Genomic DNA, 15,265 nt, shown 5'->3' with positions numbered 1-15,265 from the left:
ACTTCATCATTCTTTTCTGTCAAATGCAACCTTAGTCATTGTAAACACAAGTTTTTCTTTTTCTTATATTCGGCCTAATTTTGGACTGAAATGACCCAAAGCAAATACATCTTGTTTATACTTTAATTTTCATTCTTTTCCTTTTTACTTAAATAAAATAAAATAGTCACGAATGACTTGTGTCTTCTTTTATTTTGATATCATTTTTCCGTTAAAAAAAAAAAAAACTGAGAATGCAGTCTAACTAGTTAAATATGGTTGCAAAAAAGGGTGTCACGCAATATCTTTTCGGGGTTACGAAATAGTAATAAACGTTCTTATGAAAATCTGCAGTCTTGTGTAATTCTAGATCACCAATAATAATAATACCTGTGCTACACTAATACAGTATTACCAATATTAGTGCGTTCTAGATTCTAGAATGGCTCAAGTTAGTGCATTCTAGTTATGTTTGGTGCCTAGAATGGCCTCAAGTTTTTTGGGTTGGGCCAAGGCCCATTTGCTTCATTAGTATAGCATCAAATCATAAAATTTTATATGGAGTACTTGAAATAGGACGATTTGTTTCTATGATGCTCCGTATGTTATGTCAAAAGGTGTACCTCCGACCATGTATTTTCTTTTGAAACTTACCAGATCCACTTCGAAAGAGTCTGATGCTGGAAAAGTACCTCAATTGGATCGCCACACATGTGACAAGAGCAATCATCATATCACTGCCTTAAGAGTTATAAATTTTTGCCGCGAATTGAATATACGTCTATTTTATGTCAAAGCTTTTAAATGACGGATCCCAGTTTTAAAGTATCAAGTACCAATGAACTATTGCTATATTGGTTGATACTACGTATGTTGCAAGACACTTGTGTATAGTAGATTAGTAGATGCTCTCCTATTGGATAATGTGGTTTGTGCATTAATGGAGTAATAATGATATGTTGATCTTCACTTATTTCAATAACGGGATTTTGTATAATAAACGGTATAGAAATGAACGATCCTTGATCATCGACATTTCGTAGTTTCGTAACATGCATTGCGACCCATTTATATAATAGTACGTGATTAATCATTGTATCGCTCTTTCGATAAGGAGTAGTCTTTCTTGAAAGAAAAAAACGAGTAGTCGTTGTAACATGTTTCAAAGAATAATTGTCCTTAGACTATTGATCAAATACAAAACATTTTCTACCTTCACATTTGCAAATATTGTACCAACATCGATTTTGCCAACTCTTGCATTGTCAAAAAGAAGAGATAAGTCAGGTAAAAAAGTAAAAAATCAGTGGTGATATGAAAGTATAATGAAAGGGTGATGATTCGTACACCACCAAATTTTAGCCATACACCACTAGTTGTGCTTTATAGTACTGTATTGTACAACTGTCTGATGCACGTTTAGTGGTGTATGGCTAAAAATAGTGGTGTACGAATCTGCTCCCATAATAATGAAAGGAACAATCTATAGTTTGTTATTGCCACAGGGTTTGTAGCCATATCCAAAATGAGCACAGGCAAATATAGATGGAACAACACTCCCTGATCTACATTGAAGGGTCCCTATCCAACTACTAGTCATAAATTGATGTGACCAATGTACACATATTATACCACATGTTACAACCACACACGTGCATATATACCTTTTTTAGGGATTATTGATTTGACATTTCAAAATCCCCAAATTAAATGCAAAAAACCCATGAGCCCAAACATATAACCATAACCATAAATGACCCTTGCCCTTTGAAAGAATTATACGTAGTACCAATTTATTTCTTCATATTCATGTACCTTTTGCTATTTTATAACATTACATTTGTCCTATATCTTCTATTATTCCTTTGCCCAAAAAGATTTTTGATGTAGTTGGAATATACAGATGTGACCATTAAATTAGCTGCCTACGTCTTAATCGATACAGCTCTGAAAAACATACATTTTGACGTAAAACTTTTGTCGAATGATAAGCATGTTCAAGGATTCTATTGCTTCGTGTTGGCTCCTTCTCTACTGAATAAAGCTTTGACTTGATATGTCGTTATACGCGTACCTTTAAACATCCACAGCTCGAACATATCACGTTGCTTAAATGATGAAAACACATCATATTCCATCCTGATATCATTATAAGATGTCTTATGTTCAACGTCATTAGTAGAACATTTTAGATTATTGTAGAAAAAGTCAGAAACGATCATGGAATACTTAGACCGCATACACTTGAGTAAAAATAATCAACCTGCCAAAGTAACCTGAGCAGGAACAGAGTCTGTTTTTTTTATGTTATACGCCAAATATAGACGACAGACAACGTGCTCCCCCATAAGTACTTATAAGGACCTTTTTTTAAGATTGACAAAAAAAACCTATAGGTTCTATATAAATCAGTAGGCGCAAGTCCATTTTCAATGTTCTTCCTATAAAACCTATATTATATCTTTATCTATTTTCATGTTCGAGTCATAACTTTTAAAGATTGATGCATCATAAATTTTAAACTGTTATGATTTTCTTTAAAAGAAGTTAATACCGTTACCGTGTGAGTCTGTTACATAAAATCTACTAATTGCTTTAAGATATGGCATGATTGACTCTTTAAAGCAATTTAAAAAGTACGATGTTCTTCTCACTTTATGCTAGCTCATCACTTTGAGAAACGCAAAAAATCTGACATGTATGTTACTGCTTATATATATACCCCTTCGTAAATGTGGAATCACAAAGGATGTGATATTACATATTACCTTTGTATATAACCCAAAGAGTTAGTATATGCAAGGGCGGACCTATATAATATTCAGTGGTGTCACGTGACACCGCTGAAATACGCGATGTAGTGAAATTTTTTTGGGTTTTTAACTAATGACACCACTGGACAGTGTACATTTTTTTGGGTGACACCATTGAAATAAGACATCTAGTAGAAAATTTTTAAGGGTTTTAACCGGTGACACTAGTGACTACGAATCATAGATCCGCCACTGAGTATATGTTAGAACTTATACCTTTGTACGTAAGAAACTCCATTTTAATGAGATGCATCTTACTTTTAAGAACAAAATCAAACGCGAAGTCTCATATTATGATGGCCAATTATTTTAATTCGCTTGGGTTAGATAAATAACTTTGATGAAGAGGGAGATCCAGGATGTTGGAGATCGCGAATGATTTTGATGGTTTTTTAATTGATTCTTGGCCCACCTACGGTTTTAGGAGAAATCGTGGGTCCTCAAAGGCCTCCAAGTTCGATTCGCCCAATATGTACTCGTAAGCAGAAGCAGAACATAGTGCAACCAAAGGGGTATCTGCCCCGACACGAGTTTAGAAAAAAACATTAAAAAAATATTATTGAAAAATAAGTTTTTTTTTTTTTTTTTTACCCCCTTTTAATAGTTTCACCTCATCTCACGTCAGGTTCAATATGCGTCCCTTTCAGGAAAAGCGGAGTCCTTGAAAAAGGTTGAAGGGAAGGCTTTCAAAGTCGAGGTCAAGAGGAAAGAAGGCTTCGCTTGCTTCGGATGATCTTTGTTGCACTTGATGTGAAGTCAGTTTGTTTAGTCTATTTTGTGATCCCACATCGCTCAAGTATAGAATTGGGTGATGGCTTATAAGCTTGGGTGTCACCTCTTCCTTCAAGCTAGCTTTTGGAAGTGAGTTCTACACTTAGACTTATGGCTAGTTTGGGCTCACATCCGGTCCGTCCTTGGGTGAGAATCTAAGTCTTCTCCAGTTCGTCCTCGGAAGATCATGATAATTGGTATCAGAGCTAGCCCTACCTTTTGGGACCCGACACTCGGAGTGGTGGCCTATGAAGTGGTGGCTTGGACCCGAAGAGAGGGTGCCAACCGTGACCAACATAGTCGTGACCAACAAGGGCGTCGGCTCTTTAAGGGTGGGGTGTTGTTACTATCTCTCATCGCCCAAGTATGGGATTGGGTGATGACTTATAAGCTTGAGTGTCCCCTCCTCCTTCAAACTAGCTTTTCGGAGTGACTTTTACACTTAGGCTTTTGGATAGTCCGGGCTCACCTCCGGTCCGTCCTCGGGTGAGATTCCGGGTCTTCTCCGGTTCATCCTTGAAAGACCCAAAGAGAGGGTGCCACGTGTGACCAACATAACCGTGACCAACGAGGGTGTTGGCTCTTTAAGGGTGGGGTATTGTTTCCATCCCACATCGCCTAAGTAAGGGATTGGGTGATGGCTTATAAGCTTGAGTGTCCCATCCTCCTTCAAACTAGCTTTTCGGAGTGAGTTTTACACTTAAGCTTTTGGCTAGTCCGGGATCAACTCCGGTCCGTCCTAGGGTGAGAATTCGGGTCTTCTTCGGTCCTTCCTCGAAAGACCATGACATTATGTTTGATACTAGTTTGTTTATCTTTGGATTTTTATCGAGTTTGTTACTTTAGACCTTACTTTCGTTACTTGGTTGTTTTGTGGTGCCATTTTATTGGTCTTGTGGTTATGTAGTTTGTTAGCCTCTCTTTTTTTTTTTGGTCCGGATCGCCTTTGGTATTTTCCAGGTTTTTGTTGTTTAGGTTTTCTTTCTAGTAGCGAGGTTGTTGGGGTTTATTTCTTATAATCATTTTGATTGATTCTTTTATTAATTGATAAACTTCATGGTTCTAAAGCTTAAATTTTTTTGGAAAGAACAAACCCCTTTGTATATAACTCAAAGAGCTACAGAGTACTACACAAAAGGAGGTTCAAGTGTGACATATAAGCAAAGGTTGAATAAGAAACAAAACACAGTTTTGTGTGTGGTTGGCTCACATTCACATCCCACGAATGGACCCAACTCTCCACTTAAACATACAAGTCCATCAGATCCTAAATACAGATACAACAACAACAACAATACCCAATCCAACGAAAGTGGGGTATGGGGAAGGTGAGTGTAGACAATCATTCCTCGTACCCTAGATTAGAAGGAAGTCACTACTCCACCCGCGGGTATAGAACCCGCGCCTAGATAAGGTCGTCCCTCCCTCTACTCTAGCGCAAAAGAGATTGCTTCCCAAAGGACCTCCGGCCCGAAGAGCTCATAAGAACGAAATAGAGAGGGCAAATGATACGTACCTGTACGAGTAATGAGCGCCTAGCAAGAAGCAACCATACACAGTAACCATAAAAGGGACACATATAGCAGTAATGCACAACAGTAGGGCAAAGAGCATGAATAAAATAGTGCACATAACCATTTAGTTTTAGGTAGACATACAGACAAACAAGATATATACATATACATATATATATACATATACATATACATATACATATACGCACCCACACAGACACACACATCGATATATATATATATACCACACGAAAGCATGAAAAAAAAAAAAAAAAAAACTCATGCTTAAACATAAATACATATAGATACATTCGTAGATATATATACCTAGGTACAGATACAAGACAGACAAACCTACATACACCAATACATGCACTTAGATACATAGATACATATATATATAGATACAAACATATACATCGGTACATATATATAGCCTAAAAACATATACATAGATACAAAGGCATATAAACCATGTAGAGGGGTATAAATAGTGTGGTTATTGAATATCTGGTTATAGTTATATATGTAGTTGTATAATAAAAGTAACTAACACAATGAAAAAAAAAAAAAAAAAAAAAAACCTACTCAATAATTCTAATTCTACTCCTCCACAGGCTCCTATCAGAAGTCATGTCCTCCGTCAGTAGGAGCTCTTTCATGTCAAGCTTCAATCTATCCTCCATCCTACGTCTAGGTCTACCCCTTCTCCTTACGCCGCCAACGGCGAGGGTCTCGACTCTCCTAACTGGGGCTAAAAGTGGGCGCCTCCTAACATGCCCAAACCATCTAAGTCGTCCTTCCCTAAGTTTGTTGGTGATGTTTCCAACTTCCAATTTCTCCCTAAAAACTCCATTTGGTATCATATCTAGCATGGTCTTACCACACGTCCATCTAAGCATCCTCATTTCTGCCACCTCCATCCTCCTCTCTTGGGCCTTCGTCATTGGCCAACACTCTGATCCGTACAACATGGCTGGTCTAATTGCCACCTTAAAGAATTTACCTTTCAGTTTAAGTGGGACCTTCTTGTCGCACAACACCCCTTTCGCAGCCCTCCACTTCAACCATCCTACTCGTATACGATGCGTCACATCCTCATCTATCCTTCCCGAAATGTGAAGCATCGAGCCTAAATATCTAAAGGACTCTTGCGGGGGTAGAATCTGATCCCTAATTCTGATATCCACTATATCGTCGTGTTCCTCTTCGCCCCCCTTGAAATCGCATCTAAGGTACTCCGATTTAAGTCTGCTAATCCGTAGGCCATTTGATTCTAAGGCGATCCTCCATTGCTCTAGCCTCCTGTTAAGCTCATCCTGAGAAACCGAAACTAATACAATATCGTCGGCGAAAATCAGGCACCATGGGATGTTGCCTTGTATCCTATGAGTCAACTCGTCTAGGATCAAAGCGAAAAGATAAGGGCTAAGGGCAGATCCCTGATGTAAACCAACCTCTACCGGGAAAAACTCTGTGATTCCTACCGTCGTACGTACACGAGTCTTCGCCCCCTCGTACATATCTCTAATAGATCTTATATATCTACTTGGGACTCCTCTAGCATTAAGAGTCTTCCAAATCAGCTCACACGGGACACAGTCATAAGCTTTTTCCAAGTCTAAGAACGCCATGTGTAGGTTCTTTTGCTTTTCCCTATACTTCTCCATAAGGCTTCTAACTATGTGAATCGCTTCCATCGACGAGCGTCCTGGCATGAAGCCGAATTGGTTCTCTGAAACCTTTGTCTCGCGTCTGAGCCTCGTCTCGATCACTCTTTCCCAAAGCTTCATAGTATGACTGAGTAACTTTATGCCTCTATAGTTACTACATAATTGCGCATCTCCCGTGTTCTTGTAAATGGGAATAACCTCACTGAGTCTCCATTCCATAGGCATATTTGCGCTTCTAAACGTCGTGTTGAAAAGGTTTGTCAACCATCTAACCCCGTCACCTCCTAGGCACTTCCACGCCTCAATCGGAATTTGGTCTGGTCCTACTGCTTTGTTCCTCCCCATCTTTCGTAGGGCCAATCTAACTTCCTCCTGATTAATCATCGTGCAGAAACAGTTGTTTTGAAACTCCTGGACCTCGTGGGGTTCACCGTTCCGCTCCGGTCTTCCCCTACCGAAAAGGGAAGCAAAATATTCTTCCCATCTTTTCCTAATAAGGTCTCCTCTCACTATACTTTGCCCTGCTACATCCTTGATATATTTGATGTTACCTAAGTCCCTCCTTCCTCGCTCCCTAGCTTTGGCTATCCTATATATGTCATTAGCTCCCTCTTTAGAGTCTAGTTTTCTATACAAGTCTTCATATGCTTTGTCTTTTGCAATTGCTACGGCCTTCTTAGCTTCTCTTTTAGCTTCTTTATATCTTTCTTCTACCCTAGTTCTCTCTTCAGGTGTCCCTTCTTCAAGAGTAATGAGCTCCCTAAACCTCGTCTGCTTTAACGCGACTTTCGATTGGACATCGTCACTAAGCCACCACGACTCTCTTCTACTCTTATGGGCTCTCGATGTCCCTATAGCCACTCCTAAGGTCTCTTTTGCCACATCTCTGATAGTGGACGCCATGCGATTCCATATCTGGTCTGCGTCCATAGGGGCAACGTAATCCTCTTCTGCACTCAATCTATTAACAACAATCGCTCTAAAAGTCTCCGCATTCGCTCCATAGAGGTTCTTCCAAAGGATTCTAGGTTGTACAGCCCTAGCCCTCCTGCCAACTCTTCCCCTAGTGACTAGGTCCATGACCAGCAATCTGTGCTGGGAGGAGCACGTCAAAGCTGGAAGGACCTTACAGTCCTTACATGTTCTAAGTTCCCCTTTACGAAGAAGCAAAAAGTCAATCTGGGTGCTGCGACCCCCGCTATGGAATGTGGCTAACTGAGCATCCCTCTTCTTGAAGAAAGAGTTTGCTACCACCAACTCGTGGGCAATGGCAAACTCAAGAATTGAGCGCCCCTCTTCATTTCTAGGACCAAACCCAAAGCCACCATGGGCTCCCTCATAACCTTCTGCCTCCACTCCTATATGTCCATTCAGATCACCACCTATAATCAGTCGATGGTCGGCTGGGCACCCCCTCACCACCTCATCTAACAATTCCCAAAATCTCTTCTTTTCCGCATCACCTAAACCCGCATGAGGTGCGTATGCACTAATGACCGTGAAAGTCTCCTCCTTAATAATTAAACTAACCGACATAATCCTATCGCTAAACCTGCCCACGTCAACAACGTTATCTTTATGTAGTTTTCCTAAAAAGATACCTACCCCGTTTCGTGCTGTCCTAGAACCCGAGTACCACAAATTATAGTCCTGAATCTCTATCGCCTCTTCACCCTTCCATCTAGTCTCTTGAACACACACTATGTCTACCTTACTCTTAAGAAAGGTATCAACGAGCTCAATCCTCTTACCAGTCAAGGTTCCTATATTCCAACTACCCACTCTAATCCTACCAACGGTGGCTACCCTACAACCTCCTCTAACCCCTCTAGGCCTACCCGCCCCTAAAACCGGAGAACATGACCTCAAGTGACCATAACTATGCGAAGGATCTATATTACTTTGTGCACTAAAAAGATGACCAAGTACAAGCTAAACAATATGAATAAGATAAATTCGTATAAATTGTAAATTATAATATTTAGAACTAAAAAAGGATATATAAATGTAAGTTATACTATAATATAAATTACAACTAGGCGGTATATCAATAAAAGAATAACATATAATCCAATATAGTCAAATAGGAGAGAAAAAAAGGAAAAAAAAAATATATATATGTATATATAAGAAGAATTTATACCCAATGGAAAATACTTAATAAATTTATAAAAAAATCTATTAGATGGAAACTTAATATACTATAGCTACAAAAATATTACTCTTAATTCGGGGAAAGCACAGGTTGTAAAGGCGTAAAAAAAAAGAAAAAGACAAACAGCATAAAAGTTTAAGTTATGAAAACCAAATAGAAATTGTACAGTAAGGTTGGCTACAGAAAAGTTAGGTTATGGAGAAGAGAAATTTAAGGGTCAGAGAAAACAAACACAGCCTTATGAGGATGAAAGAGTTCCGGCAGCAGCGGCTCCCGACGGCAAAGAGGTAGCAGCAAACAGCGACTTAGCTAGGTTTCTGGATCGCGAGGACTTTTGTTACAGGCTCCGTTATATTACCTGCGAAAAAAAAAAAAAAAACGGGAACTATTCCGGCGACCTGAGAGGCGGCGCGTGGTGGCGCGTTACGAGAGGTTTGCCGGCGAAAGTTATACTCTCAGGTTCGGAAAATTGCTGCGATTTTGATGGTGCCGGTGGCGGCTTCTAATTTGATCCAAGCTAAGAGCAATTTAAGTTTAAATGTAATAGGTGGTTGTTTGCTTTTTGGGTGGAGCAAGGCAGAGAGAAAGAGACGTTAGAAGATTATCATATCATTAGATATTTGCTTGTTTTTAAGAGTTAGACCACTCTCTATTTTAACATCTTTTAGCAAAACTTCTTTCATCTAAATCAGTATAAAAAATTTCAAAATTTCTTTAATTAATCCCTTCATATCTCACACTCCACCAAACTTTAACCAATTTTAAATTATTAATTTAATACTATAAAAAACACTTAACAAAATAAAAAATAAACATTACATTTTCTCAAACATTAAATAAGTAAATAAAAAAACATTACAAAAAAACATTACACCCCGAATAAAAAAACAATATGCTTTAAATAATATGAAACTTATTATTATAATAAACAAAACTAGTCGAGAGGCATCGGTTCATCTTGTTGGTCTTCGTGTTTGTCTTCATCTTCGTCCGGTACCAATACCGATTTCATACTCTCGCGATATGCGAGAAGGATTTTTTGGTCTCTTTTATGCAACGCCGATTGATAATTGTGTTTAAAATTCTGAAGGCGTGACTCATCGTTTCATTTCTGACGCTTGGCGCTTTTCTTGTTGGGTTATAAAAATTTCTTTTTGAGCTATCATGGTTTGAGAACGAACATCATCCGAGTACGTGAGGAAGCGGCGTCGGACGAACTCTAACTTTTACAAATTCTTAGACCAGCTAGTCGACTGAGTGGATGCCTGATCGGGCCGTCCTCGAATAAATTCGCGTGATCTCGGTTTGGATCAACTCGTAAAGAATTCTCGTCTCGCAAAGTGATCATTGGTTCGGGTAGTAGACGTCCGCGAGTATATCATTACGCCTTATGAGAAATAAAATATTGGACACTCACGAAGTACTTTCCATGCTTCTTCGTGCATAAAAGCAACTCCTTGACGTTGCCGATATTGTACACGCGCAACTTCAATGATATTCGTGTCACTAGCTCCACTACGTCAATGCTTTTTGAATTCATTGTAAATACCAATAAAAAGTTTGCTATCTTTTTCCATTTTCGCCCATTTTTCATTTACTTGATCATTGTTTCTTTTGCGATCAACGACACGATTATAGTTAGCTACAATTGTATTCCAAAACGAATCGTACGTTTGTGATGTTTCGATTTTCGGTTTTTTCGTAGCATTGAGCCAACGTTCCGTCAATATTTTTTCTTCGTCCGGAATCCACTGCGTAATTTGACGTTTTGGTCATTCACTTGGTTGGCATGTTTTTTTCTTTCATTTTCTATTATTTTTTTGATTTCTGATTTCGGGTTGTGTTTCGGGTACGCTTTCAAGAATCGGCTGTGTTGAAGGTTGTGGCATGTATGAAAGTTGTTGTGAATAGAATTGTTGTTGTTGGTTAAAGAGAAATTGTTGTTGTTGTTGTTGTTGTTGTTGTTGTTGTTGTGAATAATATTGGTTGTTTTGAAATTGTAATTGTAATTGTTGTTAAGTTGGTAATTGTTGTTGTGGTGGTGGTTGAACAAATTGTTGGCGTGGTGGTTGAAAAAATTGTGGTTGTTGGTAGAAGGCGTTTTGATTTGGTGCGAATTGTGAAAAATTCGCTTAACTAAAATATTATTTATATATTGTTTAAATAAATATATAAGTCTCCAGGCCAAAATTTCTCTTAAAAAAATAACCACGCCAAGACTTGAACCCCTAACTGCTAGGTTAATGAGTGCTTACCTGACCTCTCCTCCAATGAAGCTTTTGTGTTGTATGAAAGCTTTTGTGTCAATATCGATTTTCAAATTGTAATCACTGTTCATGATCTTAAAAAAGTCAATTTTAAAAATTCTTCTAAAAATTAAATGCCACCAGGACTCGAACCTTTGACTTCTCGGTTTAAAAGGACTCCCCTAACCACTACTCTAAAGTTGCTTTTATGTTATAACCACCACACTATGTATTTGTTATTTAACAATATTGTTTCATTTGTTCATGATGTTTCTAATTATATATGTTGGTTAGTAATCCAATATTAATATTCAAATGTTAAACACTTTATTTTAATGATGACACCAAGTCTCGTGTGCTTACACCAAGGTATAGAACAACACACGTTCATAAGCCTACACTATCTCTAGCAAACGACCAATACACAAAACCAATAAGTCAAAAGATTCATTTGAAAATACACTGAAGGAGCACGGTCGGTCCACGGTCGACCGTAGGCCAGACCGTGGATACCCTGTACCTTTGTTCTTCGAAACAAGGTATACGTTCGACTCCACGGTCAGCCGTGGGTCTACCGCAGAAACCCACTGTCCGATTTTTGATCGAAAAATGTTTGACTACTTCAGGGTATCTATAATTTACAAAACTTGTTTAAACATACTTAGAGTAGTTGCCTCCTTCATATGCAAATGAGTTTTGGTCACTAAAACACTAATTTTAGTTAATCACACTTAATAACACTTTAATGACACGTTTAGCCTATGATTAAGATTAAACATTCAAGTATGACTAAAAGTTCTTTTTCAAAATGTATTTTTATAAATCTAAATAAAAATAATAAAACTTAAAGATGGTCATTAAGTCCCAATTAAAGAGATGCTCTCCACTTGATTAACCATTAAACACTAATTATGTGTTTAATACGAGTTTAGTGTAAACTCCCAAATGTCTTAACATAAAAACAAAGTAGTCTAAATTGGAAGCTTGCAAGTAACCAATAAGAGCACATACTTGCAAAACTAGTAGTGACAAAAGAGTTGAAGACTTGTGACTTGAAATTTGGAAGCATATGGTTGTCATGGGATCAAAATTCTGCATTTGCCTTAAAAGGAAATCAATGACATCCTTCTAGTACAAAGTGATTTACCCTTTTCAAGCTAAGGTCAACTTTAAAGAATACCTCCAAGACAAAAGGGGTAATGCAGGTCTTTTTAGATATTTTTAGCAGCAGCCATCTAATAAGGGAAAAAGATAAAAAAAAAAAAAAAAAAGATCTCAAACGGCTATAAAATTCAGAGGACAGAGCTGCACGGTCGACCCACAGTCGACCGTGGGGTGAGCCGCAGTTATCCGGGTTTGAATTTATCTTGCCTATAAAATCCAAACCTTGGAGCACTTGAAGACTCACCTATTGCACTTACATTTCAATATATTTACTAATATCATTCAAATCTCATTGTAATCAATTTAGAGTGATTCAAGCAAGAGTGTGTGTAAACTTAGTTGTGAGTTTACTTGTAAATTATCTTCTTAAAGGGATCTAGAAGATAAGTGAGGTTTTACTTAGTGATAGCATAAGGATCTTGTAGTAAGAGCTTTTGGTGATTGTGAATTCTTCAATAGGACGTAAGGCTTCATGAGTTGTGGCTTATCAAGGAGCTAGTGTTGTATCCAGACACTCCACCGAGTTTGGAGCGTCATAGTGAAACTAACTCTCACTTCGTTAGAATTGAGGAGTGGATTAAGGAAGATTAGTTAACATCTTCCCGAACCACTATAAATCTCCGTGTTTGTTCTCTCATCCCTTATATACTTATTTATTATACTTGTAAACAAACTATTCAAATCGCATTATAGCAATCTCAAGTTCTAAATCGAAAAAGTTTTAAAAAATTACACTAAGTAATTATTCACGCCCCTCTAGTTACTTACAATTGGTATCAGAGCAGTTGCTCTAAATGTTTTGCTAAAATTACTATTTTTGAGATAAAAATTAATTTTTGCAAACTTTTGAGTTAAAGATCATGAACAAAAATCTGAGAACAAAAATCCGAGAACTTGAGCTATAGTGAAGGTTCCTCTATGCAAAGACCTCCACTACTTGAGAGTGAAGAATTTTTCTATTGGAAACAAAGATTTGAAACGTATGTCCGTGCTAAAAAAATTGACGTTTAGAACATTATTACTAAGGGCGATTATGTCCCATTCACTCTAAGTGAGGATAGGAAAACTAGAATAATTGTGCCCGAAGAAAATTGGTCCAAAGAACATAAAACGGATGCAGGAAAAAATTACCAAGCTAAACTAGTCATATATAACGCTTTGCCTAGAAAAGAATATGAAAGAGTCTTTATGCTTAAGAATGCAAAGGAAATATGGGATAGTTTAATAGTTACTCATCAAGGAAATGTGCAAGTCACTGAAAATAAAATTGAACTACTAGTAGCTCAATATGAACAGTTTGTTATATCGGATGATGAGAAAATTGATATTGCCTATTCTAGATTTAGCAATATTTGTTCAAGTTTGAAAGCTTTAGGTACTATCTACACGAACAAGCAATATGTTCGTAAATTCTTAAGAGCATTACCTTCCAAATGGAGACCTAAAGTGACGGCAATAGATGAGTCAAAGGACTTAGAAAAATTGTCACTTGATGAACTCATTGGAAATCTCAAAGTCCATGAGGTCATCCTAGACAAAGATGAAGAAGCAGACAAAGTCAAGAAAGAAAAGAATAAGTCAATTGCTTTGAAAGCTAAAGTAAGTGAAGAAGGTGAATACAAAGAGGATGAAGATGATATCCTAAATGACGATGAACAACTTGCATTTATTGTTCGATCGTTCAAGAAGTTCTACCGAAGACTCGGGAATCATGTCCGAACTCCAATGGACTCAAAGAAGGCACCCTTTGATTCCAAGAAGAAGTTCGTAAGGAAATGTTTTGGATTCGGTGATCCAAATCAATTGATAAGTGAATGTCCCCAAAGAAAGAACGAGAAGGCGTTTCTAAGAGGTGCTTGGGACGGTGAAGAAAATGAGACACAAGAAGAAGGAAAGGAAACATGTCTCATGGCCATCGATGCACCAAGCTCGGAAAGAGATGATGAAGCTTACCTAGTCGGAAAAATCGACAATGAGGTTCTTCCAGACTCTTTTGAATTCAATTTTGATAATTTCGTTAAGCTTTGTGATCTATGTAGTAGAGTTAGCACTAGTAATATCAACTTAAAAGAAGAAATTAACTCACTTAAGCTTGAAGTGTCTAGGCTAAAGGAAAGAATAGCTAACTCACATGAATGCCTTACTTGTGATGATCTAAAGCATGAAAATAGAACACTTAACAAAACCGTCAAACTACTTGAGAATAAAATCAAGTTTTCAATATTTAATAAAAGTGAAAAACTACTAGAAGACATCTTAAGTGTTCAACGACCTAGCGATAACAAACATGGGTTAGGGTTTAAAAAAAGCACCCTCAAAATTAAACCATCAAAACAACAACCTATAGTGTTTCTTAAGTCTCAAGAAAATCAAAATGTTACAGGAAGTGTCCGGTCGAAGCACGGTCCGACTGTGAAGCCGATCGCAGGTCCTTTTTCAAAAACTAGACCACCAAAAAGGGTAGAATCTAAAGGGAATTTCTTAGAAAATAAGACTAATCACTCTAGAAATTCTAGGAAGAAAATCGTTGAAACAAGGGCTCAACCAAAAGGAAACTACAATGCTAAAGTAGTAAAAGATGGGTTAGAGTAGGAGTTTTCAATGCTAATAATCCCGGACCCAATAAACATTGGGTACCAAAGTCATTAATCAACCAAATATAGGTTTTCCTAAATGGTGTTGTACAAGAAAAAGATTGGATTATTGATAGTAGATGTACAACGCACATGACGGGGAACAAAGACTTATTCACAAGGTACAAAGTTCATAATGAAGGTGACGTAATCTTTGGCGGCGACGTACGAGGTAAAATCGTCGGTAAAGGTAACATCACTAACTCTAAAATTACACTTGAAGATGCCTTGCATATTAAGAACCTAAGTTTTAATTTGCTAAGTGTTGGTAAAATATGTGATAAAGGGTATAACATGACATTCACTAAGTTATCTTC

At 37.6% G+C, this 15,265-nt stretch overlaps 2 protein-coding genes across 2 annotated transcripts; one reads left to right on the top strand and one right to left on the bottom strand.

Annotated features, from left to right (window-relative positions):
• Nucleotides 1-1,985: 1,985 nt before the first annotated feature.
• LOC139892415 (uncharacterized) lies at nucleotides 1,986-11,243 on the bottom strand. The gene is made up of 4 exons (XM_071875487.1): nucleotides 11,161-11,243; nucleotides 10,330-10,420; nucleotides 7,016-8,682; nucleotides 1,986-2,118 (listed from the first exon to the last, which is right to left on the bottom strand). Exons 1-4 carry the CDS (start codon nucleotides 11,241-11,243, stop codon nucleotides 1,986-1,988), a joined length of 1,974 nt encoding a protein of 657 aa, XP_071731588.1.
• Nucleotides 11,244-13,503: 2,260 nt separating this feature from the next.
• LOC139892406 (uncharacterized) lies at nucleotides 13,504-14,907 on the top strand. The gene has a single exon (XM_071875473.1). It carries the CDS (start codon nucleotides 13,504-13,506, stop codon nucleotides 14,905-14,907), a length of 1,404 nt encoding a protein of 467 aa, XP_071731574.1.
• Nucleotides 14,908-15,265: the final 358 nt, after the last annotated feature.

Source organism: Rutidosis leptorrhynchoides, chromosome 1 (assembly GCF_046630445.1).
Source record: "Rutidosis leptorrhynchoides isolate AG116_Rl617_1_P2 chromosome 1, CSIRO_AGI_Rlap_v1, whole genome shotgun sequence".
In the NCBI taxonomy this organism is placed as follows: domain Eukaryota; kingdom Viridiplantae; phylum Streptophyta; class Magnoliopsida; order Asterales; family Asteraceae; genus Rutidosis; species Rutidosis leptorrhynchoides.
The sequence above is the reverse complement of the archived record's forward strand: the minus strand, read 5'-3'. Positions and strand labels throughout refer to the sequence as shown.

What these genes read in the sequence shown, in the direction of transcription:
- LOC139892406 (XM_071875473.1), top strand. Translation starts at nt 13,504, where the DNA reads ATGCTTAAGAATGCAAAGGAAATATGGGATAGTTTAATAGTTACTCAT.
- LOC139892415 (XM_071875487.1), bottom strand. Translation starts at nt 11,243, where the DNA reads ATGAACAGTGATTACAATTTGAAAATCGATATTGACACAAAAGCTTTC. An exon ending in TTCATTGGAGGAGAGGTCAG is followed by an intron (nt 10,421 to 11,160) that starts GTAAGCACTCAT and finishes GCATTGACGTAG; the next exon opens with TGGAGCTAGTGACACGAATA. An exon ending in TGCACGAAGAAGCATGGAAA is followed by an intron (nt 8,683 to 10,329) that starts GTACTTCGTGAG and finishes CATATTGTTTAG; the next exon opens with CTTGTACTTGGTCATCTTTT.